Source organism: Geotrypetes seraphini, chromosome 10 (genome assembly GCF_902459505.1).
Source record: "Geotrypetes seraphini chromosome 10, aGeoSer1.1, whole genome shotgun sequence".
Classification (NCBI taxonomy): Eukaryota; Metazoa; Chordata; class Amphibia; order Gymnophiona; family Dermophiidae; genus Geotrypetes; species Geotrypetes seraphini.
Genome location: NC_047093.1, coordinates 135,451,684 through 135,479,555, shown reverse-complemented (window position 1 = coordinate 135,479,555; position 27,872 = coordinate 135,451,684). Strand labels below are relative to the sequence as shown.

The 27,872-nt window shown below is 44.3% G+C and overlaps 1 protein-coding gene across 1 annotated transcript in view; it reads right to left on the bottom strand.

The window, feature by feature from the left end:
* Positions 1-15,585, bottom strand: part of LOC117368615 (vomeronasal type-2 receptor 26-like) — a 57,652-nt gene extending 42,067 nt beyond the window's left edge. Inside the window, exon 1 of the mRNA XM_033962343.1 lies at positions 15,538-15,585. Within this exon, the coding sequence (XP_033818234.1) occupies positions 15,538-15,585 (48 nt within the window). The remainder of the gene's footprint in view (positions 1-15,537) is intronic.
* Between the last annotated feature and the right edge of the window lie 12,287 nt (positions 15,586-27,872).

Genomic DNA, 27,872 nt, shown 5'->3' with positions numbered 1-27,872 from the left:
TGTTTCTTTTTTTTTTCTCGTCTATCTAGTGATGTCATCGCGTGGCTTCCGCGCATGTGCGAAGTTCCTCCCTGCTTGATAAGAGCAGACAGCAGGGAGTAGAGGTAGGGTGGGACTAGGGGTAGAATTAGAGCGTTACAGGGTGGGGATGAGTAGAACTGGGCAGGCCTGGGGGGCGGGTCTAGGGGTCCAGATTTTCCGATTGGAAAATCTAGCAATCCTATTTTAAATGATATGGTCAATTACCGTGTCATTTATTACCAAGTAATTAAATTAAGTTAGGTGGCAGTAGGACACCTACCACCGCCTAACTTACAGCATGGTTTTGAGAATCCGGGCTTATATGTATTTATGGTTGTATGCATGCTGGTGGCTTTGTACTACAAGTTGCCCAGTTGACTTCATGTCAACATAGAGTCAAGTGTGCATGAAGTACTGGCAATGGGGTAAATGAATGTTATAAATACTGCCGTTATAGGGTTACCAAATTTTCCTTCAGGAAAATCCAGCCCATGGTCCTGCCCCCCCAGGACCGCCCATTTCTGCCTCTTTCCCAGCCTATCCCACCCCCATCCCCACCCCCAGACAGCATCTGCGCATGCACGGACATGATGTGACGCACGGGTGCGCATCATGTCACAGCGTTGCGTCCGCACTTGAGATTATGTCGGGAAGCTTTTCAAAACCCAGACAAAGTGCTGGGTTTTAAAAAGATGTCCAGACCCCCGGACATGCCCTCAAAAGGAGGACATCTCCAGGGAAATCCGGACATCTAGTAACCCTACTCAATATGCATCAAGTTGCCAAGCAGAATCCTTAGGCCATTCAAGGGTTTCATGCATCCGCACCTCCTGTTGCATTATGGGACTTGGAATGTTGATTTCAGAAAGAAGGTTTGGGGCCTACAAATTTCATAATGCTCTGGGAAGGTAAAGTTTTTAAAAAAAAAAAACCCCAAAAACCTCCAGGAAGGATCAAAATGTCTCCTTGCTAATTGATTTGGTTCATGGAAGTCGGTTACCCATAAACTGAGAAATTGACCCTTGAAAGCTAGAGCATGGAATATTTCCGGGAACCACGTCAAAATACAACTAAGCTAAAGCTTCAAAATATAGACAGAAGCAGCTGAAGGGTGTAATAACTTTAGCTACAACTAAGAATCAGAGGTGATTAAGGAGCTGCCGTGCTTTATCCTGGGGGATTAATTAAACCTGAGCCCCAGACAGTGTTATAACTTATTTTTTTAATAAGAATAAGTTTCTTACATCTTGGCTTCCTTCCAACTCACCAGATGGTCTGCCGGGATTTTATTAAGATGATTTTGAGTAATCAGGCCTTTGCCACTTGGCACTTAATTAGTAGCTGAGTTTTGAAGCTCTAATTAAAAACTTTTTTTTATTCCAGGAAGAAGAGACAGTGTAAATGCTTTTTGAAATAAAGCCTTGTAATCAGGTTATTACTGGCTACACTGAGGAAAATAAATGTTCTCTTTTATCAGCCTGCAACAAAAAGAGAAAATAATTTAAAAGAAACAGAAAAATGAAGGCAGATAAAGACCATATGGCCTATCTACTCCAGACACTATTAATAAGGTGCAATTAGTTTGATTCTATCTACTCCAGTGGCATAGTAAGGGCGAACGGATCCCGGTGTGGTAGCCCCCTCCCCCGCTCCCCCACCACCACCTTGCTCACCCTTCCCTTTCCCCATACCTTTTTCGCTTCTACGGCATGACTAGCATGCCCACTTCGGTGTCAGCTCGCCCTATAACGTCACTTCCTAAGCGCGGGTCCTGGAAGTGACATCAGAGAAAGCGCCGATGCCGACGCGGGCAGCAACTTCGCACTGGGGAAGTAAAAAGAGGTACGGGGAAGGCAAGGGGGCGCATGTGCGAGGCAAGGAGAGGAGCGGGGGGCAGAGAGGAGGAGAGGTGCCGTGCCCTTAGGAAGACCACTACTATGCCACAGTGATGGGACTAAAGCGTGCCAGACAGTCACGCACGGACAAAGACGCTAAGACAAATGCACACAGGACGTCAGCGCACCGGATTAAAAGGTCACTTTAAAGCACTCCAATAATGGGGTGAGGCGAACCCCCCACTTTACTTAGAAGTGTTGCCGCTGCCATGGGGGGAACCCCCGACTCACAGAGGAAATTGTAATTTTTCACTAAAACACTAGGAAAAATTACACTTTCCTCTCTAATGAGGGGGTTCCCCCAAAGCCCCCCCCAACGGCAGCGCCAACACTTCTAAGTAAAATTGGGGGGTTCCCCCACAAACACACCCTTGGAGCGCTTTAAAGTTAACTTTTAATCCGGCGTGCTGATGTCCTGCGCGCATTTGTCTTAGCGGCTTTGTCCTCGCGCGATTGTCCTGCGCGCTTTCATCTATGAACCCTACGCCACTGATCTCCTCCTCTCAATTAGAGATCCAATGTACTTGTCCAAAGCTTTGTTGAATTCAGATGTACTCTTTGTCTCCACCTGGAGGCTGTTCCGAGGAGTAACCACTCTTCCCTTGAAAAAGTATTTCCTGAGGTTACTTCTGAGTCTATCCCCTTTTTCATTCATCCAATGCCCCCTCACTCCAGAGTTTCCTTTCAGTTGAAAGAGACTCAACTCATGCGCATGTACGCCACATAGGTATTTAAACGTCTCTATCATATCTCTCCTCTCCCGTCTTTCCTCCTAAGTATGCATATTGAGATCTGTCCCCATATACCTTATGACGAAGACCACCTACCATTTTAGTAGCCTTCCTCTGGACCGACTCCATCCTGTTCGTTTGTTTATTTATTTATTTAATTTTTAAAAAATTTCTACTCCGCTTATTACCTAAGCAGATTACAATATTCACATACATATTTCCAGTTGATAAAACATCAGACTTACAACCTTTTTACAGGTAATCAGTCTTGCAAGTCTAGAAAAAGAAAGGTCCACCAATCTAAGGGAATACAAGACTTCAAATTTTGGCATCGGGTTTCAGTTTCAGGCTTATTAAAAATTCGATATACCGCCTTATCAAAAAGCAAGGCGGTGTTACGTAGTATGAAAAGAAACTATAAAAAAAATACATTAAAAACAGATTTCAAAACAACAACAATCAGACGCACTGACAAACGATGGCTTGCTGATACGAGGGGTAACTGGGCAGAACTACAATATTTTGATAGGAAAGAATAGGGAGAGGGTAAAACAGATGGAAGGGGAAACAAGCAATTTATCTGAAAACTAGTATTTAAGCCCGTTACATTAAAGGGTGCTAGAATAGATGTGTGTGTCCGTATTTCTTTCTTTCCTTGGCCTTTTTTTTTTTTTAGCACATCCCTCTTCATAAAGCAGCCCCCTTTCTCTCTCTCCCTCCAATCCTCTTGATGCCTGACATCCAAATAGGGGAAATCCACTCTCCCCACCTCCTTGCTCCTGCTGCACTTCCTCCTCGGCTATACACACGCACACACACACTTACATACATCTCTCCAGCTCCTCATGCCCCTCCTCTACCTTCCGCTACTTTGGCGGGGGCCAATGTTTTCTTTATTTTCTTTTGTTTTCTTTTCGCCTGTTAGCCATAGTGCCGTAGGAGCGCGTCTTGGTGCGGGCCAGGCTCTGGGACAACTCGAGAAGACCTCAATCACGGAAAAACAGCACTACCGGCCAAAGTTTATTTTAAAGTTTAAAGCCGCTGCGCACTCTCTCCCCTCCCTCCCCCCATCCAGTCCACTAAAAATGCTCAGCCTCGGCGGTTTCGCCTATGCCGTAGCGAGCGACACAGGTCCCTCTCCTGGGGCGGGGCAGGGCCACGATGTGGCAGTAAAAAAAAGTTTTGATTTTTGCACTGGAGCAGCGGACCCTTCCTAACATGGTTCCCGGGGCGGTCCGCCCCCTTACTATGCCACTGGTTATGATCCCCCGATGGTGGCTATCGTTTCATGGCTCCGCTCCGCACCGCCTTTGCCTTAGCGCGCATGAACACTCAGTGCCAAGGCCGGGGCTCGCGGGATGGTGGGGAAGCCGGGGTTGCGCGAGCGCTGAGCCGCACCGTGGGAGAGGCAGGAAAGGAAGGCCGCCGCTCTTCTTTGGCGGCTCCTGAACGAGTCGCGAGTGTGGGGCCGTTACTGCAGCGGCGCGAGGTTGAGAGCAGGGAGGCTGTGGTGACGTACTAAGCGCGCACGCGCACTCTCATGTCCGCGACGGATCAGGGAACACGACTTTAGAGTGCGCATGCGCGGCCTAGCATTTTATTATATTAGATACAAGGCTAATGTAAAGGGAACATGCTTCCATTACCGTCCTTAAAAGGACTATCATACACCGTACGCATCTTTAAAAAGAAAGGCCTTTAAACTGCTTTTAAATTTATCGAGGGGTGTACTTTCTCGTATGTGATTCAGACGCCAAAACACAGAGCGGCGTCGGGTCCACAGCTTCTGCTTGTGTCCTTTTACGAAATAAACAAGTTGGTTTTACATCAGTGATCTTCAGTGGAGTGTCCATTGTCCGTTCCCACTTCCTTTTGTACTGTTTTATACCCGCGGGTTCTCTGTCCTGCTGGACTTTTTGGCGTTTATTCAGTGACGAATTCCAGATTGTAGGGGCTGTAACAGGAAAAAAATACTAGTACGCATGGTATTAATGTATCTTGGGGCTCCTTTTACTAAGGTGCGTTAGGGCCTTAACGGGTGGAATAGCGCGCGCTAGACCTTAACGCCAGCATTGAGCTGGCGTTATTCTAGAAGCGCACCGCGCGGGGTAATTTTCTGCGTGCGCCTAAAACGCTAGCGCACCTTAGTAAAAAGAGCCCTTAGCGATGGGATAAACAGTAAGTTTTGATTTGAGGAGTGTAAACTACGATGGGTGGTGTGAGGGACCAATAGTCTGTTGAATTTCAGCTGGCCAGCAATTCTTGGGAGCTTGGATCAGAAGGGGTGTGACATGACCATATTTACATAAGAACATAAGAATTGCCACTGCTGGGTCAGACCAGTGGTCCATCGTGCCCAGCGGTCCGCTCATGCGGCGGCCCTTTTGGTCAAAGACCAGTGCCCTAATTGAGACTAGCCCTACCAGCGTACGTCCTTGCTCAGTAGGAACTTGCCTTGAATCCCTGGAGGGTGTTTTCCCTTATAACAGCCTCCGGAAGAGCGTTCCAGTTTTCTACCACTCTCTGGGTGAAGAAGAACTTCCTTACGTTTGTACAGAATCTATCCCCTTTTAACTTTAGAGAGTGCCCTCTCGTTCTCTCTTCAGTACCTTTTTATGTTCTGTTCCAGTAGGAACTTATCCAACCTTGTCTTGAATCCCTGGAGGGTGTTTTCCCCTATAACAGCCTCCGGAAGAGCGTTCCAGTTTTCTACCACTCTCTGGGTGAAGAAGAACTTCCTTACGTTTGTACAGAATCTATCCCCTTTTAACTTTAGAGAGTGCCCTCTCGTTCTCTCTTCAGTACCTTTTTATGTTCTGTTCCAGTAGGAACTTATCCAACCTTGTCTTGAATCCCTGGAGGGTGTTTTCCCCTATAACAGCCTCCGGAAAGAGCGTTCCAGTTTTCTACCACTCTCTGGGTGAAGAAGAACTTCCTTACGTTTGTACAGAATCTATCCCCTTTTAACTTTAGAGAGTGCCCTCTCGTTCTCTCTTCAGTACCTTTTTATGTTCTGTTCCAGTAGGAACTTATCCAACCTTGTCTTGAATCCCTAGAGGGTGTTTTCCCCTATAACAGCCTCCGGAAGAGCGTTCCAGTTTTCTACCACTCTCTGGGTGAAGAAGAACTTCCTTACGTTTGTACAGAATCTATCCCCTTTTAACTTTAGAGAGTGCCCTCTCGTTCTCTCTTCAGTACCTTTTTATGTTCTGTTCCAGTAGGAACTTATCCAACCTTGTCTTGAATCCCTAGAGGGTGTTTTCCCCTATAACAGCCTCCGGAAGAGCGTTCCAGTTTTCTACCACTCTCTGGGTGAAGAAGAACTTCCTTACGTTTGTACAGAATCTATCCCCTTTTAACTTTAGAGAGTGCCCTCTCGTTCTCTCTTCAGTACCTTTTTATGTTCTGTTCCAGTAGGAACTTATCCAACCTTGTCTTGAATCCCTGGAGGGTGTTTTCCCCTATAACAGCCTCCGGAAGAGCGTTCCAGTTTTCTACCACTCTCTGGGTGAAGAAGAACTTCCTTACGTTTGTACAGAATCTATCCCCTTTTAACTTTAGAGAGTGCCCTCTCGTTCTCTCTTCAGTACCTTTTTATGTTCTGTTCCAGTAGGAACTTATCCAACCTTGTCTTGAATCCCTGGAGGGTGTTTTCCCCTATAACAGCCTCCGGAAGAGCGTTCCAGTTTTCTACCACTCTCTGGGTGAAGAAGAACTTCCTTACGTTTGTACAGAATCTATCCCCTTTTAACTTTAGAGAGTGCCCTCTCGTTCTCTCTTCAGTACCTTTTTATGTTCTGTTCCAGTAGGAACTTATCCAACCTTGTCTTGAATCCCTAGAGGGTGTTTTCCCCTATAACAGCCTCCGGAAGAGCGTTCCAGTTTTCTACCACTCTCTGGGTGAAGAAGAACTTCCTTACGTTTGTACAGAATCTATCCCCTTTTAACTTTAGAGAGTGCCCTCTCGTTCTCTATTCAGTACCTTTTTATGTTCTGTTCCAGTAGGAACTTATCCAACCTTGTCTTGAATCCCTAGAGGGTGTTTTCCCCTATAACAGCCTCCGGAAGAGCGTTCCAGTTTTCTACCACTCTCTGGGTGAAGAAGAACTTCCTTACGTTTGTACAGAATCTATCCCCTTTTAACTTTAGAGAGTGCCCTCTCGTTCTCTCTTCAGTACCTTTTTATGTTCTGTTCCAGTAGGAACTTATCCAACCTTGTCTTGAATCCCTAGAGGGTGTTTTCCCCTATAACAGCCTCCGGAAGAGCGTTCCAGTTTTCTACCACTCTCTGGGTGAAGAAGAACTTCCTTACGTTTGTACAGAATCTATCCCCTTTTAACTTTAGAGAGTGCCCTCTCGTTCTCTCTTCAGTACCTTTTTATGTTCTGTTCCAGTAGGAACTTATCCAACCTTGTCTTGAATCCCTGGAGGGTGTTTTCCCCTATAACAGCCTCCGGAAGAGCGTTCCAGTTTTCTACCACTCTCTGGGTGAAGAAGAACTTCCTTACGTTTGTACAGAATCTATCCCCTTTTAACTTTAGAGAGTGCCCTCTCGTTCTCTCTTCAGTACCTTTTTATGTTCTGTTCCAGTAGGAACTTATCCAACCTTGTCTTGAATCCCTGGAGGGTGTTTTCCCCTATAACAGCCTCCGGAAGAGCGTTCCAGTTTTCTACCACTCTCTGGGTGAAGAAGAACTTCCTTACGTTTGTACAGAATCTATCCCCTTTTAACTTTAGAGAGTGCCCTCTCGTTCTCTCTTCAGTACCTTTTTATGTTCTGTTCCAGTAGGAACTTATCCAACCTTGTCTTGAATCCCTAGAGGGTGTTTTCCCCTATAACAGCCTCCGGAAGAGCGTTCCAGTTTTCTACCACTCTCTGGGTGAAGAAGAACTTCCTTACGTTTGTACAGAATCTATCCCCTTTTAACTTTAGAGAGTGCCCTCTCGTTCTCTATTCAGTACCTTTTTATGTTCTGTTCCAGTAGGAACTTATCCAACCTTGTCTTGAATCCCTAGAGGGTGTTTTCCCCTATAACAGCCTCCGGAAGAGCGTTCCAGTTTTCTACCACTCTCTGGGTGAAGAAGAACTTCCTTACGTTTGTACAGAATCTATCCCCTTTTAACTTTAGAGAGTGCCCTCTCGTTCTCTCTTCAGTACCTTTTATGTTCTGTTCCAGTAGGAACTTATCCAACCTTGTCTTGAATCCCTAGAGGGTGTTTTCCCCTATAACAGCCTCCGGAAGAGCGTTCCAGTTTTCTACCACTCTCTGGGTGAAGAAGAACTTCCTTACGTTTGTACAGAATCTATCCCCTTTTAACTTTAGAGAGTGCCCTCTCGTTCTCTCTTCAGTACCTTTTTATGTTCTGTTCCAGTAGGAACTTATCCAACCTTGTCTTGAATCCCTGGAGGGTGTTTTCCCCTATAACAGCCTCCGGAAGAGCGTTCCAGTTTTCTACCACTCTCTGGGTGAAGAAGAACTTCATTACGTTTGTACAGAATCTATCCCCTTTTAACTTTAGAGAGTGCCCTCTCGTTCTCTCTTCAGTACCTTTTTATGTTCTGTTCCAGTAAGAACTTATCCAACCTTGTCTTGAATCCCTGGAGGGTGTTTTCCCCTATAACAGCCTCCGGAAGAGCGTTCCAGTTTTCTACCACTCTCTGGGTGAAGAAGAACTTCCTTACGTTTGTACAGAATCTATCCCCTTTTAACTTTAGAGAGTGCCCTCTCGTTCTCTCTTCAGTACCTTTTTATGTTCTGTTCCAGTAGGAACTTATCCAACCTTGTCTTGAATCCCTGGAGGGTGTTTTCCCCTATAACAGCCTCCGGAAGAGCGTTCCAGTTTTCTACCACTCTCTGGGTGAAGAAGAACTTCCTTACGTTTGTACAGAATCTATCCCCTTTTAACTTTAGAGAGTGCCCTCTCGTTCTCTCTTCAGTACCTTTTTATGTTCTGTTCCAGTAGGAACTTATCCAACCTTGTCTTGAATCCCTGGAGGGTGTTTTCCCCTATAACAGCCTCCGGAAGAGCGTTCCAGTTTTCTACCACTCTCTGGGTGAAGAAGAACTTCCTTACGTTTGTACAGAATCTATCCCCTTTTAACTTTAGAGAGTGCCCTCTCGTTCTCTCTTCAGTACCTTTTTATGTTCTGTTCCAGTAGGAACTTATCCAACCTTGTCTTGAATCCCTGGAGGGTGTTTTCCCCTATAACAGCCTCCGGAAGAGCGTTCCAGTTTTCTACCACTCTCTGGGTGAAGAAGAACTTCCTTACGTTTGTACAGAATCTATCCCCTTTTAACTTTAGAGAGTGCCCTCTCGTTCTCTCTTCAGTACCTTTTTATGTTCTGTTCCAGTAGGAACTTATCCAACCTTGTCTTGAATCCCTGGAGGGTGTTTTCCCCTATAACAGCCTCCGGAAGAGCGTTCCAGTTTTCTACCACTCTCTGGGTGAAGAAGAACTTCCTTACGTTTGTACAGAATCTATCCCCTTTTAACTTTAGAGAGTGCCCTCTCGTTCTCTCTTCAGTACCTTTTTATGTTCTGTTCCAGTAGGAACTTATCCAACCTTGTCTTGAATCCCTAGAGGGTGTTTTCCCCTATAACAGCCTCCGGAAGAGCGTTCCAGTTTTCTACCACTCTCTGGGTGAAGAAGAACTTCCTTACGTTTGTACAGAATCTATCCCCTTTTAACTTTAGAGAGTGCCCTCTCGTTCTCTCTTCAGTACCTTTTTATGTTCTGTTCCAGTAGGAACTTATCCAACCTTGTCTTGAATCCCTAGAGGGTGTTTTCCCCTATAACAGCCTCCGGAAGAGCGTTCCAGTTTTCTACCACTCTTTGGGTGAAGAAGAACTTCCTTACGTTTGTACAGAATCTATCCTCTTTTAACTTTAGAGAGTGCCCTCTCGTTCTCTCTTCAGTACCTTTTTATGTTCTGTTCCAGTAGGAACTTATCCAACCTTGTCTTGAATCCCTGGAGGGTGTTTTCCCCTATAACAGCCTCCGGAAGAGCGTTCCAGTTTTCTACCACTCTCTGGGTGAAGAAAAACTTCCTTACGTTTGTACAGAATCTATCCCCTTTTAACTTTAGAGAGTGCCCTCTCGTTCTCTCTTCAGTACCTTTTTATGTTCTGTTCCAGTAGGAACTTATCCAACCTTGTCTTGAATCCCTAGAGGGTGTTTTCCCCTATAACAGCCTCCGGAAGAGCGTTCCAGTTTTCTACCACTCTCTGGGTGAAGAAGAACTTCCTTACGTTTGTACAGAATCTATCCCCTTTTAACTTTAGAGAGTGCCCTCTCGTTCTCTCTTCAGTACCTTTTTATGTTCTGTTCCAGTAGGAACTTATCCAACCTTGTCTTGAATCCCTAGAGGGTGTTTTCCCCTATAACAGCCTCCGGAAGAGCGTTCCAGTTTTCTACCACTCTCTGGGTGAAGAAGAACTTCCTTACGTTTGTACAGAATCTATCCCCTTTTAACTTTAGAGAGTGCCCTCTCGTTCTCTCTTCAGTACCTTTTTATGTTCTGTTCCAGTAGGAACTTATCCAACCTTGTCTTGAATCCCTGGAGGGTGTTTTCCCCTATAACAGCCTCCGGAAGAGCGTTCCAGTTTTCTACCACTCTCTGGGTGAAGAAGAACTTCCTTACGTTTGTACAGAATCTATCCCCTTTTAACTTTAGAGAGTGCCCTCTCGTTCTCTCTTCAGTACCTTTTTATGTTCTGTTCCAGTAAGAACTTATCCAACCTTGTCTTGAATCCCTGGAGGGTGTTTTCCCCTATAACAGCCTCCGGAAGAGCGTTCCAGTTTTCTACCACTCTCTGGGTGAAGAAGAACTTCCTTACGTTTGTACAGAATCTATCCCCTTTTAACTTTAGAGAGTGCCCTCTCGTTCTCTCTTCAGTACCTTTTTATGTTCTGTTCCAGTAGGAACTTATCCAACCTTGTCTTGAATCCCTGGAGGGTGTTTTCCCCTATAACAGCCTCCGGAAGAGCGTTCCAGTTTTCTACCACTCTCTGGGTGAAGAAGAACTTCCTTACGTTTGTACAGAATCTATCCCCTTTTAACTTTAGAGAGTGCCCTCTCGTTCTCTCTTCAGTACCTTTTTATGTTCTGTTCCAGTAGGAACTTATCCAACCTTGTCTTGAATCCCTGGAGGGTGTTTTCCCCTATAACAGCCTCCGGAAGAGCGTTCCAGTTTTCTACCACTCTCTGGGTGAAGAAGAACTTCCTTACGTTTGTACAGAATCTATCCCCTTTTAACTTTAGAGAGTGCCCTCTCGTTCTCTCTTCAGTACCTTTTTATGTTCTGTTCCAGTAGGAACTTATCCAACCTTGTCTTGAATCCCTGGAGGGTGTTTTCCCCTATAACAGCCTCCGGAAGAGCGTTCCAGTTTTCTACCACTCTCTGGGTGAAGAAGAACTTCCTTACGTTTGTACAGAATCTATCCCCTTTTAACTTTAGAGAGTGCCCTCTCGTTCTCTCTTCAGTACCTTTTTATGTTCTGTTCCAGTAGGAACTTATCCAACCTTGTCTTGAATCCCTGGAGGGTGTTTTCCCCTATAACAGCCTCCGGAAGAGCGTTCCAGTTTTCTACCACTCTCTGGGTGAAGAAGAACTTCCTTACGTTTGTACAGAATCTATCCCCTTTTAACTTTAGAGAGTGCCCTCTCGTTCTCTCTTCAGTACCTTTTTATGTTCTGTTCCAGTAGGAACTTATCCAACCTTGTCTTGAATCCCTAGAGGGTGTTTTCCCCTATAACAGCCTCCGGAAGAGCGTTCCAGTTTTCTACCACTCTCTGGGTGAAGAAGAACTTCCTTACGTTTGTACAGAATCTATCCCCTTTTAACTTTAGAGAGTGCCCTCTCGTTCTCTCTTCAGTACCTTTTTATGTTCTGTTCCAGTAGGAACTTATCCAACCTTGTCTTGAATCCCTAGAGGGTGTTTTCCCCTATAACAGCCTCCGGAAGAGCGTTCCAGTTTTCTACCACTCTTTGGGTGAAGAAGAACTTCCTTACGTTTGTACAGAATCTATCCTCTTTTAACTTTAGAGAGTGCCCTCTCGTTCTCTCTTCAGTACCTTTTTATGTTCTGTTCCAGTAGGAACTTATCCAACCTTGTCTTGAATCCCTGGAGGGTGTTTTCCCCTATAACAGCCTCCGGAAGAGCGTTCCAGTTTTCTACCACTCTCTGGGTGAAGAAAAACTTCCTTACGTTTGTACAGAATCTATCCCCTTTTAACTTTAGAGAGTGCCCTCTCGTTCTCTCTTCAGTACCTTTTTATGTTCTGTTCCAGTAGGAACTTATCCAACCTTGTCTTGAATCCCTAGAGGGTGTTTTCCCCTATAACAGCCTCCGGAAGAGCGTTCCAGTTTTCTACCACTCTTTGGGTGAAGAAGAACTTCCTTACGTTTGTACAGAATCTATCCCCTTTTAACTTTAGAGAGTGCCCTCTCGTTCTCTCTTCAGTACCTTTTTATGTTCTGTTCCAGTAGGAACTTATCCAACCTTGTCTTGAATCCCTAGAGGGTGTTTTCCCCTATAACAGCCTCCGGAAGAGCGTTCCAGTTTTCTACCACTCTCTGGGTGAAGAAGAACTTCCTTACGTTTGTACAGAATCTATCCCCTTTTAACTTTAGAGAGTGCCCTCTCGTTCTCTCTTCAGTACCTTTTTATGTTCTGTTCCAGTAGGAACTTATCCAACCTTGTCTTGAATCCCTGGAGGGTGTTTTCCCCTATAACAGCCTCCGGAAGAGCGTTCCAGTTTTCTACCACTCTTTGGGTGAAGAAGAACTTCCTTACGTTTGTACAGAATCTATCCTCTTTTAACTTTAGAGAGTGCCCTCTCGTTCTCTCTTCAGTACCTTTTTATGTTCTGTTCCAGTAGGAACTTATCCAACCTTGTCTTGAATCCCTGGAGGGTGTTTTCCCCTATAACAGCCTCCGGAAGAGCGTTCCAGTTTTCTACCACTCTCTGGGTGAAGAAAAACTTCCTTACGTTTGTACAGAATCTATCCCCTTTTAACTTTAGAGAGTGCCCTCTCGTTCTCTCTTCAGTACCTTTTTATGTTCTGTTCCAGTAGGAACTTATCCAACCTTGTCTTGAATCCCTGGAGGGTGTTTTCCCCTATAACAGCCTCCAGAAGAGCATTCCAGTTTTCTACCACTCTCTGGGTGAAGAAGAATTTCCTTACGTTTGTACGAAATCTATCCCCTTTCGGCTTTAGAGAGTGCCCTCTCGTTCTCTCTTCAGTACCTTTTTATGTTCTGTTCCAGTAGGAACTTATCCAACCTTGTCTTGAATCCCTGGAGGGTGTTTTCCCCTGTAACAGCCTCCGGAAGAACGTTCCAGTTTTCTACCACTCTCTGGGTGAAGAAGAACTTCCTTACGTTTGTACAGAATCTATCCCCTTTTAACTTTAGAGATGCCCTCTCGTTCTCTCTTCAGTACCTTTTTATGTTCTGTTCCAGTAGGAACTTATCCAACCTTGTCTTGAATCCCTGGAAGGTGTTTTCCCCTATAACAGCCTCCGGAAGAGCGTTCCAGTTTTCTACCACTCTCTGGGTGAAGAAGAACTTCCTTACGTTTGTACAGAATCTATCCCCTTTTAACTTTAGAGAGTGCCCTCTCGTTCTCTCTTCAGTACCTTTTTATGTTCTGTTCCAGTAGGAACTTATCCAACCTTGTCTTGAATCCCTGGAGGGTGTTTTCCCCTATAACAGCCTCCGGAAGAGCGTTCCAGTTTTCTACCACTCTCTGGGTGAAGAAAAACTTCCTTACGTTTGTACAGAATCTATCCCCTTTTAACTTTAGAGAGTGCCCTCTCGTTCTCTCTTCAGTACCTTTTTATGTTCTGTTCCAGTAGGAACTTATCCAACCTTGTCTTGAATCCCTGGAGGGTATTTTCCCCTATAACAGCCTCCGGAAGAGCGTTCCAGTTTTCTACCACTCTCTGGGTGAAGAAGAACTTCCTTACGTTTGTACAGAATCTATCCCCTTTTAACTTTAGAGAGTGCCCTCTCGTTCTCTCTTCAGTACCTTTTTATGTTCTGTTCCAGTAGGAACTTATCCAACCTTGTCTTGAATCCCTGGAGGGTGTTTTCCCCTATAACAGCCTCCGGAAGAGCGTTCCAGTTTTCTACCACTCTCTGGGTGAAGAAGAACTTCCTTACGTTTGTACAGAATCTATCCCCTTTTAACTTTAGAGAGTGCCCTCTCGTTCTCTCTTCAGTACCTTTTTATGTTCTGTTCCAGTAGGAACTTATCCAACCTTGTCTTGAATCCCTGGAGGGTGTTTTCCCCTATAACAGCCTCTGGAAGAGCGTTCCAGTTTTCTACCACTCTCTGGGTGAAGAAGAATTTCCTTACGTTTGTACGAAATCTATCCCCTTTCGGCTTTAGAGAGTGCCATCTCGTTCTCCCTACCTTGGAGCATTCTCCTTACCATTCAGAGCATTCCATAACTGTGGACCAGCTACTGAAATTGCTGCCATCCGTGTGTTTTTCTCATAGTGTATCTTATGTACATGTTCAAGCGATAATCTCATTGCTGACTGAGATTGAGATGGTAGATATTTCCTTAAAACTTGCGTCAGATACCGCGGTGCCTCTCCATCTACTTCGTATTCTGTAGTGCTTTAACACTATACACTCCCTGCCTATATTTGACCTCTGGATTCATTAGAGATCTGTATCGATGTGCATTGATTGTACAGGTGCCCAACAAAATAGAGGTTATATTCAAACATAGAAACATGATGGCAGATAAAGGCCAAACAGCCCACCTAGCCGCCTGCCCATCCAAGGTAACCATTATCTCTTTCTCTCTCCGAGAGATCCCACGTACCTACCCCATGATTTTTTCTTTTTTGTAATTCTTTATTCATTTTATAACTTACATCACCAACGCTTACCTTGAATCACACTGGCTACCAATAAAAGCAAGATCCCAGTTCAAATTCTACTGTCTACTATACAAAGTAACACATGGAACAGCACCCAACTACCTAAACAAAAGTCTACACCGTAATCTCTCACACAGAATAAGGAGAACTCAAAAACTATTCGCTTACCCTCCTCTCAAAGGTATAAGACGCAAGAAAATATATGACAGCCTTTTAGCTACACAGGCAGCAAAAATTGACACAACCATCTCCAATCTACTGATCAATTCAATAGACATAAAGGAATTCCGAAAAGAAATCAAAACTCATCTCTTCAAAAAATACTTTCCTTCATCTTAACCTCTACATAGCACCAGAAAATACACACACGAACACCACCACCATAACTATACCTAAACATTGTACAACTCACTTCAACAACCTACTATTTATCTACTATATGCTCTAAATGCTTCCTGGAAACGTCCAGACTAATCAATTGTAACTTGATACTTTCCTGATTCTATATACTGTATTATTCCAGAAATTATACAGTCTCTTAATTTGTAATCCGCTTAGAACCGCAAGGCACAAGCGGAATAGAAATCTGTAATGTAATGTAATGTAATGTATTAATACTGTAACATAGATAATTTACTTGAGATTTTACAATTGATCCCAGGCTTTCTTGAAATCAGACACACTCTCTGTCTCCACCACCTCTTCCAGAAGACTGCTCTACGCATCTACCACTCTTTCTGGAAATATACATTTCCTCAGATTACTCCGGAACCTATCACCTCTTAACTTCATCCTAGGCCCTCTCATTGCAGAGTTTCCTTTCAAATGAAAGAGACTCGACTCATGTACATTTATATGGTGACGGGATAATCGCGCACCAGATGCCAGCGCGCCGACAATTCAGCGCAAGACAGAAGCGCGCGGGAAAAAAAATAATTTTTGAAGACCTTTACCAGCATAATATCATTCATCTAATTGATTTACTCACTTGCATTTCTAATTGGTGTTTACTATCTACTGCATTCTCAGGACTCATTAGTGACCCCTTCAACATTTATGATAATTGGTTTTACATAGCTTTTGTAGCTATATGTTTTCTATATTTGCTTAAATTATGGTTTCCTATGCACATCCATTGCCCTATCAACTTCTCTGTCTTGCTATTTATTGTGGCTAGAAGACTGTATTGTATTATTTGATGCTTATATGTTTGTTACCGATATATTATCTTATTGTGGTGATGTACTTGAAAGGAGCTGTCACTTCTTTTTCTTGTTGGGCTTTCTCGGAAGCCTATTGTTGTTTATTTTATACCTATGAAATCAATAAAAATATTTTGAGCTAAAAAAAAAGAGCTCCAACTGGGGGTTTGGGGTGGTAACCCCCCCCCTCCCACTTTATTGGTTAGTGTCCGCGCTGCCGTTGCGGGTGGGGTGGGGGGTGAAACCTCCCACATTATAGAGAAAACAGAACTTTTCCCGAAAAAAATCAGAAAAAGTTCCATTTTCTCTATAATGGAGGTTTCCAACCCCCCGAACCCCCTTCCAAACAGCAGCGCGAACACTAACCAATAAGGTGGGGGGGAGCTCTTAAAAAATTACTTTTTCCCCCACGCGCTTCTGTCTTGCGCCGAATTGTCGGCGCTGGCGTCTTGCGCGCCACTGACTATGAACCCATTTATATTAGGTAGGTATTTAAACATTTCTATCATATCTCCACTCTCCCGTCTTTCCTCCAAAGTATACAGATTGTCTGTCCCCATACGCCTTATCACAAAGACCACACACCATTTTAGTAGCCTTCCTCTGAACCGACTCCATCCTTTTTATATCTTTTTGAAGGTGCGGCCTCCAGAATGGTACACAATAGTCTAAATACCTCCTTTTTTCTACTGGCCATATCTCTCCCTATGCGTCCTAGTATCCTTCTAGTATGTAGTTTGTAAACTGCTCACACCGGTGGGCTGAGTTACTACTACTGCTTATCACTTACATAGGGCTGAAAGGCGTACACAGCGCTGTACACCATGACATTTATAGGCAATCCCTGCTCGGAAGAGCTTACAATCTAACCTGGACAGACAGACATGACATATAGGGTTGGGGATGCAGAACCCAAGGTGAAAGGAGTTAGGAGTTGAAAGCACTCTCAACTTTTAACTGGGCCTTGAACACTTCAGAGACGGAGCCCGCCATAAGGATTCAGGCTGCTTCTTCCAAGCATACGGCGCAGCAAGGCAGAAGGGACGGAGTCTGGAGTTAGCAGTTGAAGAGAAAGTCCCTGCTCAGTAGAGCTTATAATCTAGACAAACAGGACAAGTAGGGATGTTGGAGACAGTGGCGTATTAAGGGTGAGCAGTGCTCGAGGCAATGGCGCTCCTCTCCTGATCTCTAGCCCTGCCCCCCTGCCAAGCCCCTTCCCAAGACCTGGGTTGGTCACTGTTGGGAACAGGATACTGGGCTTGATGGATCTTCAATTCTTATGTTCTCATGTGAGCCAAGCCTAGGACAATCGAGCCATTGTGACATCACTGATGAGGTTGACTCTTAGGCATTGGTGGAATGATGCATTATGACATCACAATCTCAGCTCTTTGGGTTTGTGCCAGGTACTTGTGACCTGAATTGGCCACTGTTGGAAACAGGATGCTGGGCTTGATGGACCTTCAGTCTGTCCCATTATGGTAATCCTTATGTTCTTATGTCAAAATTGCAGACTGTGATCAAATTATTTCTTCTGCAGTAAAGGAAAGAGAGATAAGAAAACAATGAGAGAATAAATTTCTGTTCAAAAACATAAATCCCCATCCCTCCACCCACCTACTCACCGCACAAAACTTACAAAGCTTCTGCTAGCAGTGATACGTTTTGCTCCAGACATATGATAAGAAACATAAGAAATGCCTTCACCAGATCAGACCGAGGTCCATCCATTCCGGTGATCCGCACACGCGGCGGCCCATTTAGGTACTCCTTTATGGAGACCCGAAATTGCCGTATCCCTCAATATGATTTGCAAGAAGGTGTGCATCCAACTTGCGCTTGAAACCCAGAACCGTAGTCTCCGCCACAGCATCCACCGGCAGAGAATTCCAAGCGCCCACAACTCGCTGTGTGAAATAAAACTTTCTGACATTTGTCCTGAACCTGCTGCCGCTCAGTTTCAGGCTATGACCTCTTGTCCGTGTCACATCTGAAAATGTCGGTAATGCTGCTTCCCGGTCTATTTTATCAAATCCTTTTAATATCTTAAAAGTCTCTATCAAATCCCCTCTCGGTCTTCTCTTCTCGAGTGTAAACAGTCCCAGTTTCCTGAGGCGTTCTTTGTAGCTCAAAGTTTCCATTCCTTTGACCAGTTTCGTGGCTCACCTCTGCACCCTCTCCATCAAAGTTATGTCCTTCTTGAGGTAAGGAGACCAGTGTTGGACACAGTATTCTAAATGCGGTCTAACCATTGCTCTATAAAGTGGCATTATGACATCCTCCGATCTACTCGTGATCCCCTTCTTAATCATGATGCAGGATTGTAGCTGGACCTTGTTATCTCATCATGACTGATACACACCTCGACAGTTCAACGAGAACCATTTAAAACCTCTTTCATTAAACAAGGACTTAAATTGGATTATCATTCTCTGAGGGAATAGAGCCCCCAGAGCACTTCTCCATTCCCAGGTGGACTGTAAGGAGGAATTTTAACCTATTATCTTTGCTTGGATAGAACAGGATACTGTTATTAGCTTCATAAATGACACCCCCCCCCCCCCCCCAGATAGACAGATATACACACACACACACACACTTGAGCGCATCCAGCAGCCTTCATTAAGTGGCAGAGGTTTATTGAAGTTCTTAATGGTCTGTTTGATATTACTGATATCGAGGAATGGAAGCAAAAGGATTATTTAATTCATTCAAAGAGGTCCTTCTATTAAAATGTATGTTGATAGGGGCTTTTCCTTTGTTGATTCAAATAGTTACAGATCTCTAATACCCCGTTAGAGTTCTTTGTATTTGAAAATCTGCAAGTAACTCCAAGGGGCCCTCTTACTAAAGTATTCTATAATTTACTACTCGAAAGGGTCCAGAGAAGAGCGACTAAGATGGTTAAGGGGTTGGAGGAGATACAGATTAGAGAAAATGGGCCTCTTCTCCCTCGAACAGAGGAGATTGAGAGGGGACATGATCGAAACATTCAAGATACTGAAGGGAATAGACTTAGTAGATAAGGACAGGTTGTTCACCCTCTCCAAGGTAGGGAGAACGAGAGGGCACTCTCTAAAATTGAAAGGGGATAGATTCCGTACGAACGTAAGTTTCAAGTTTCAAGTTTATTTATTGATTTGATGAATCGCTTATTCATGATTTACTAAGCGAATTACAACGAATTATATAAACATATTAAAAAACATACAAATAATATTAAGTTAAAAAAAAAGGGTAAAAAACAGACTCATAAACAAATGTAACAGAAATACGAAGGGATAAAGGGAAAAGTTACATCATTAATGTTTTAGAAAAAAGAGGAGAGAACATTCAGGGAGAAAACATAAGGAGGGATGACTTAACAACACTGCCTAAATTATGTTTATCTTAGAGGCTAAAGGCATCCTTAAAAAGAAAGGTTTTTAGTTTATTTTTAAAATGACTGAGTTCTTTTTCATCTCTTATGTATTGTGGTAAGGAATTCCAAGTTTGGGGGGCCACTATTGAAAACATGTCGTGACGTCTAGTACCTACAATTTTTAAAGAAGGAATTGCCAATAATCCTTGAGCTAAAGATCGGAGAGTACGTAAGGAAGTTCTTCTTCACTCAGAGAGTGGTAGAGAACTGGAACGCTCTTCCGGAGGCTGTCATAGGGGAAAACACCCTCCAGGGATTCAAGACAAAGTTAGACAAGTTCCTACTGAACAAGGACGTACACTGGTAGGGCTAGTCAAAATTAGAGCGCTGGTTTTTGACCAAAAGGGCCGCCGCGTGAGCGGACTGCTGGGCATGATGGACCACTGGTCTGACCCAGCAATGGCATCTCTTATTTTCTTATGTTCTTAATTTGTAGTTAATATGCTTTAATGTGGGATTTTAAAGCACGGTGGCGTCAAATGTTACATGGCACTTTTTCGGGGCTTTCTCACTTGTTTTTCCAGTGGTATAGTGAGGGAGGATGGAGCCTGGGGAAGCGAAGGAAGGCACCCGGTATGACCTCCAGTGATGGGAGAGAACAACAATTTATTATTTCTTTGCTACCAGGCGCACGCAGCGCTGTACATTGTACATGCAAGAGACGGTTGCGTGCGTCTGTGGACAGAAGCTTCTCCTCTGACGCAACTTCCGGTTGCTTCAGAGGAGAAGATTCCGCCCGTAGATGCACGCGACTTCAGGAAGGCTCCGGCGGCTTGCACAAATTACACTAATGTGCTACAAAAGTAAGGGGGAGGGAGGATGCTGAATGGCAATGGAAAGGAACAGATGCTGAAGGGGGGTGGAGAGAGGGAAGGGTGGTGGTGGAAAGAAATGGAAAAGACGCTGAAATGGGTGGGGAGGAACAGACGCCGAAGGGAAATGTGGAAGAGTGGGGGAAGATGCTAGAGGGAAATGGGGAAGAGAGAATGGGGAGAAGTCACTGAAGGGAAATGAGGAACAAAGAGTGGGGAGAAGATGCTGGAAGGGAAGAAGACAGATATGCCAGACTATTGGGGGAACGGAGGGCAGAAAATGGGTGCAAGACCAATTGGGGGGGAGGGGTGGAGGGAGAGGCACAGTAACAGAGCAAATGGAAGATGCAGAGGGAAGGCAGACAGTGGATGGAAGAAATTGAATGAGAAGATGAAGAAAGCAGACAAATCAAAACCAGACAACAAAGGTAGAAAAAAAAATTCTATTTATTTTATTTTATTTTTTTGCTTTAGGATAAAGTAGTATATTACCGTAGTTGTATTGATAAAAATTTATAAACAAAGCCGCTAGCTGAACATCTTTCTCTAGTTCAGCAGCCAGAACTTTGATTTAAAAGGAAGGAATAAGCTAAATATTGCAGTACTGAGGCTTGAATGGATGCTGCAGGTCGCGGGGACGAGGCGGAGACAGTGGTTGTGGGAAAGGGGTGGGACAGTAGTCACGGGGATAGGGTAGTGACAGGGATGGTGGTCGCGGAGACGGGGCGATGACGGGGACAAATTTTTTCCCCGTGTCATTCTTTAGTCCAGAGGATCTTAGGGGGCTCACTTAGAGTTCCAACTTGCAGCCTGGGGATCAGGCTTTCTCCAGGGGAAGAGTGAGGAGAAGCAGAGTCAAATACTCAGAAAGACTCATTTCCTCACTCTGCTTCACATAACCTGTTTGATAAACATAACCTTGCAGTTCTATGCAGTTTACAAAAGACTAAAAATACAACAATTAGGGAATGAAGGTGAAAATAAGTAGCCCAAGAACCTAGAAAACAAATAAGTTTTCAAGTGTCTCCTAAATTCTAAATAAGATGAATCATAGAAAATATAAAAGTTACATTAGGGGGAAAACATTAAAAGAAAGTAGAACATTTGGAGAGAATGACCAAATAGAATGAGTGAGATAGAAGAGAAACAGAAAAGATTCGAAGAAAAATTAAAACTGACCATAGAGATCAAAGTCTGGAGGAAAGAAGCCTAGGGGACAGTAAAAAAAAAATTTTAATGTAGAGATAAATTAAAAAGAAGAAAAGGTCAAACAAGCATGTTTTGAAATCTGAAGAGAAAAATGCTTTCAAGGGAGAATAACTGTGCCACAAAACTGTCATCAGAGTTAATGATCGTTTGTAATTCTACAGTTAACAAAAAAACAGGATGGTCCTCAGGTAACATCCTACGCTGATTAAATGATGAGTAGATATGTGATTTAGGAATATAATAACGGGGCCTAGTTGATAATCACAGCCTGGCATGTCCCATAGGATGAATGAGAAGCACACATATTTATTAGAACTGGAAGGAACATCCCTTAGGCAAGCAAAAAGCAAGAGCTCTATCATTGATATGCGGACGCTGAAGATTCAATGACGCTTATAGATTCCATAGATAGGAAGGGTAATTTTCAAAAGTGTGCCTGTGTACTCTTACAATGAAAGCAGATCTTCCTAAAAATAGAATTGTGATTGTACAAAATGACGTGGCAGAAGAAGACACTCTATCTAGAAAGTACGTGAAATTTTGCCACTGCTTATTGTGTGTGTTCAGGGCAGCTCTATGAAGGAGTCAGCTACACTTAGATGGCAGATAAACACGTGGGATATAAAATACTAGTATATATTTATTTATTTGAAAATTCTTTTATCCCTCACTATCTCTAGATCGAGGCAATTTGCAAAAACTATACACCATTAAAATATCATTACTTGCAAAACGATCAGGGGTCTCCAACCTTTTCCATGTAGAGGGCCAAAGTGTAAATATGACAAAACCTTCACAAAACCGTAGCGCTGTTTTTAGCGCCAGCCGCGGTGGTAACAGCTCTGATTCTCATAGAATTCCTATGAGCATCTGAGCTATTACCACTGTGGCCAGTGCTAAAAACCACGCTACGGTTTTGTAAAATGGTGGTGGTGGGGGGGGGGATAAAAGATTGCATAAATTGTTATGACCTAGGGTCAATGGTATGGGCAGACTTGATGGGCCGCGGCCCTTTTCTGCCGTCGATTTCTATGTTTCTATGTTTCTAGTTGTTCAGACTGTGTAATACATAGAAACATAGAAATAGACGGCAGATAAGGGCCATGGCCCATCTAGTCTGCCCACCCTAATGACCCTCCCCTACCTTTCTCTGTGAATAGATTACATTACATTACATTAGTGATTTCTATTCCGCTTGTGCCTTGCGGTTCTTAGCGGATTACAAATTAGAAGACTGGACATTTCCAGTAGCGTTGCAGTACATAGAATCAAGAATGTGTCAAGTTACAATTGTTAGTCTGGACATTTCCAGGAGAAATTGAAAGCAAATAGTAGATAGTGATAGGTTGTTGTGATGAATAGAAATAATACAGCCAGGATTCTGAAGTATTGCTATGGTGGTGGTGGTGGTGGTCATGAGAATATTTTCTAGTGCTATTGTGAGGTTATGATGATGGGAAGTGTTTTTTGAAGAGATGAGTTTTGATTTCTTTTCGGAATACTTTAAAGTCTGTTGATTTGATCAATGTGTCTATCCCATTTGGTCTATCCCACGTGTCTATCCCATTTGGCCTTAAAATCAGGCACGCTGCTGGCCTCAATAACCTGAAGTGGAAGACTATTCCAGCGATCAACCACCCTTTCAGTGAAAAAGAATTTCCTGGTGTCCCCATGCAGTTTCCCGCCCCTGATTTTCCACGGATGCCCCCTTGTTGCCGCGGGACCCTTGAAAAAGAAGATATCTTCTTCCACCTCGATGCGGCCCGTGAGATACTTGAATGTCTCGATCATGTCACCCCTCTCTCTGCGTTCCTCGAGTGAGTACAGCTGCAACTTATCCAGCCGTTCCTCATACGGGAGATCCTTGAGTCCCGAGACCATCCGGGTGGCCATTCTCTAGACCGACTCCAGTCTCAGCACATCCTTACGGTAATGCGGCCTCCAGAATTGCACACAGTACTCCAGGTGTGGTCTTACCATGGATCTATACAATGGCATAATGACTTCAGGCTTACGGCTGACGAAACTCCTGCGTATGCAACCTATGATTTGCCTTGCCTTGGATGAAGCTTGCTCCACTTGATTGGCAGTCTTCATGTTCTCACTGACGATCACCCCTAAGTCTCGTTCTGCTTCAGTTCTTGTTAGGATCTCACCATTAAGGGTGTAAGTCTTGCATGGATTTTGGCTGCCCAGGTGCATGACTTTGCATTTTTTGGCATTGAAGCTGAGTTGCCAGGACCTAGACCAGCGCTCCAGTAGGAGTAGGTCATGAATCATGTTGTCGGACATTGAATTTATGTCTGTTGTGCTTTTGCCCACTACATTGCTTATTTTGACGTCATCGGCGAATAATGTTATTTTGCCTCGCAGCCCTTCTGCCAAGTCTCTTATAAAGATGTTGAATAGGATCGGGCCCAGGACTGAGCCCTGCAGCACTCCACTGATTACCTCCGTCATTTCAGAGGTGGTGCCATTCACCACTACCCTCTGAAGCCTACCTCCAAGCCAGTTCCCAACCCATTTCGTCAATGTGTCGCCCAATCCTATAGAACTCATCTTGCTCAGCAACCTGCGGTGTGGTACGCTATCGAATGCTTTACTGAAGTCCAGGTATACGATGTCCAGGGACTCCCCAACATCCAGCTTCCTCGTCACCCAGTTAAAGAAGCTGATCAGGTTGGATTGGCAGGATCTCCCCTTAGTAAATCCATGTTGACGGGGATCCCGTAGATTCTTCTCATTCAGGTTCGTATCCAATTGGCGTTTGATTAGAATTTCCATTAGTTTGTAGTTTGCTGTCTCCATCTTGGAGCCTTTATTGTGGAGTGGAATGACGTTAGCCGTCTTCCAGTCCAACATGACGTTACCCGTACTAAGGGAGAGATTGAAGAGTGCGGATAGCGGTTCCGCCAAGACATCACACAACTCCCTGAGCACCCTGGGGTGTAGGTTGTCAGGCCCCATTGCCTTGTTAACCTTAAGCTTTGACAGCTCGCAGTAGACACCGCTGGGTGTAAACTCAAAATTACTAAATGGGTCATCTGCATCAACCCTTGTCTATAGCTGAGGGCTGAGTCCTGGCGCCTCGCGGGTGAAGACTGAGCAGAAGTATTCATTTAACAGTTGGGCTTTTTCCGAGTCCGCTTCTACATAGTCTCCGTCTGGTTTCTTAAGACGTACTATCCTGCCTGAGTTCTTATTTCTGTCACTGATATACCTGAAGAAGGATTTATCTCCTTTCTGGATGTTCTTCACTAGAGACTCCTCCATGCGGAATTTGGCCTCCCTAACTGCTGTTTTGACGGCTTTTGACTTGGCCAGATAGACTTCCCTAGAGTCTTGTTTCCCTGATTGTTTGTAAGAGATGAATGCTTTTTTCTTCTCCTTGATGAGGTCCGAAATCTCCGCAGAGAACCACTGTGGCTTATTGTTCCTTCGCCGTTTACTTACTGATTTAACATAGCGGTTTGTTGCTTCTTGTATGGTGGCTTTCAAAGTCGACCACATTTCTTCCACATTATTGGTTTCTGCTTGGCTTTATAGTGCCTGGTGAACGAAGTCTCCCATTTCTTTGAAGTTTGTGTCTTTGAATTTGAGGACCTTGGTCAGTGTGGTAGATTTAGTGAAACCTTTCCTGAGATTGAACCATACCATGTTGTGGTCACTGGAGGCCAATGTGTCGCCCACCGAGACTTCTGTGACACTTTCTCCATTGGTAAGTATCAGGACCAGTATTGCCTGATCCCTTGTTGGTTCCAACACCAGTTGCCTGAGTCTTGCTCCCTTCATAGAGTTTAATAGCCTCCTGCTGCTGCCGGAAGCAGAGGAAAGCGTGTCCCAATCCACATCAGGCATGTTGAAGTCACCTAACAATACTATGTCCCCACGCAAGGTGATATTCTCTATATCTCTGATTAATTCCATATCCAGGTCATCCTGTTGTCTTGGGGGTCTGTATATTACGCCAAGATACAGGCGTTTGTCCTTCCCTCTGGCCAAATTTACCCAAAGGGATTCCCCAGTGTAGTGGACATCTGTGATTCTGGTGACCTTAATGTCATCTTTAGTATATAATGCTACACCTCCTCCCATTTTGCCCTCCCTGTCCCGGCGAAGCAAGTTGTAACCCGATATGACCGTGTCCCACCCGTGGGAGTCCGTGAGCCAGGTCTCAGATATCGCCACCATATCCAGGTCGGCATTCCTCATTTCTGTTTCTAATTCCAGGATCTTGTTTCCCAGACTGTGGGCGTTTACATACATAGCCCTCCATGTTGTATGTTTGTTACGTCTCAGTGAGGATGTTCACGCTTGAGCTACTTGGATACCTTTAGCATTATTCGCATGTTTTGTACTTTCCCTAGACCCAGAGTTACAACATGCACCTATCCCGGACTCCCCAGACCCAGAACTACAGTGTATTTCTATCCCAGACTCGGAAATTTGTGTACCCCGTGGGGGTATTCCCGCTTGGGCTACTTGAACTCCTTTAGTACAATTTGCAATGTGTGTTCTCTCGCTGGGCCTAGAATTACAATGTGTACTCCTCCTAGATCCAGAATTACAATGTGTACTCCCCTTAGACCCAGAATTACAATGTGACCCAGAATTATAATGTGAGCCAACCCCAGACTCGAAAGTGTGTATACTCTCCCCTGACCCAGATCGGTGTTTACTTACCTTAGTCTCAAAAAAGTATTGGCAGCTTAGCTCGCCAAGTAGGTTGTTTGTGCCCATACCCTCCCCCAACTTACCTAGTTTAAAGCCCTGTGTAGTAGGCGGGCTAGACGGTGTTCAAGGATGTTCTTCCCTCTTCTGGTCAGGTGTAACCCGTCTGCTCCCTGTAATCCTTGCAATGCTTCTCCATGGTGCAAGAACCCAAAGTTCATCTCCTTGCACCATCCCTGCAGCAAGTCGTTTGCCCTCTGGATGCAATCCTCCCTGGCACTGCCCTTGCCCCTTACTGGGAGGATCAAGGAGAAGACCACCTGCGCATCCATCCTCCTCAGCTTCTCACCCAGGGCTCTGAAGTCTGCAGGTATGCTCTCCGGGGTGCTCCTGGCGGTGTCGTTGGTTCTGACATGGATGAGAATCATGGGGAAGTGGTCACGGGGCTTGATGAGTCTGTCCAGGCAAGCGATTACATCCCGGATCCTGTACCCTGGCAAACAGCAGACCTCTCTTGATTGCAGGTCTGATCTACAAGTTTGACCCTCGGTGCCCCTCAGCAGCGAATCCCCGATGACCACCACTCTGCGCTTCAAGGGTCTACCTTGGGGGTCAGCACCCAAAAAAAGAATCTGGATGTCATTGTAGACAATACACTGAAACCTTCCACCCAATGTGCGGTGGCAGCCAAAAACCCAAACAAGATGCTAGGAATTATTTAAATAGGGATGGTAAACAAAACTAAGAATGTTATAATGCCTCTGTATCACTGCATGGTGTGACCTCACATTGAGTATTGCATTCAGTTCTGGTCTCGTTATCTCAAGAAAGATATAGCGGCACTGGAAAAGGTTCAGAGAAGAGCCACCAAGATGATAAAGGGAAAGGAACTCCTGAGACATCTGAGAGGAGATATGATCGAAGTCTACAAAATCCTGAGTGGTGTAAAGAGGGTACAAGTAGATCAATTTTTTACTGCATCAAGATTTACAAAGACTAGGGGACACTCGATGAAGTTACAGGGAAATACATTTAAAACCAATAGGAGGAAATATTTTTTCACTCAGAGAACAGTTAAGCTCTGGAACGCATTGCCAGAGGTTGTGGTAAGAGCATTTAAACTAGCTAGGCACCTAGAAAGCAATTCATTTTCATTTAAACCAATTAAGCCAATTTTAATTTAAAGCCAATTAAATGGCTGATTCTATAAGTGGTGCCTGAAACAGAACAGCAAGTGCCTAGAAAAATGGCTTCTGCCATGTGTTAATCACGTTCAGTCACCACTTAGAGAATCACGTCTACTGACCAACTTAGGCGCTGGTAATGAATTTCTAGAGTTACCATATGGAAGTTTCATCCATCCTCCTTTTTCTGGAGCTATATGGTGGAAGTAAAACCTGGATGTCTTAATCCATGTAACCACGGGGTCTAGGCAGTTGATTGAATCCTTTCTGGATGCTGGCAAATGGGACACATAAAAATATTTGTTTAGGACCATAGCCGGGACACAGCTTACTAGCTGGAGTCCCATAGCAGGCAAGCACCAGTCACTTCACTCTCACGTCCAATAAGGTAGACCACACCAAAGTCTTAAAGTCAAACTCAACTTTACTATTCAATAGTCACACTCATTATACATTCATAGTTAAACTGTCTTTTCTTTAATAATTTCTGGGCAATTGACCAAGTCTACCTCTGCAGTATTTAGGTTCCCACTACTGGAGTTGCCATTGAAGCCCACTCTAGCCTATCCTAACCATCCTGTCACTGGAGCATCTAGCAAAGCCCTTACTAGCTCATCCTAAACCAAATCACCATATATGGGACACAGACCATGTTGGATTGCCCAGTACTGGCTTTAGTTTAATAGTGAACAAAACATTGCATGAACAAATCCTAGCTCTAACAGTTTTCCCCTTAGGCTTCAACTGTCCAGTCCAAATTTGTAAGCTCAGGTGTAAAATCCTCTTTGTTGGATGGATTTGATTAGATGGTTGGGATCACCAAC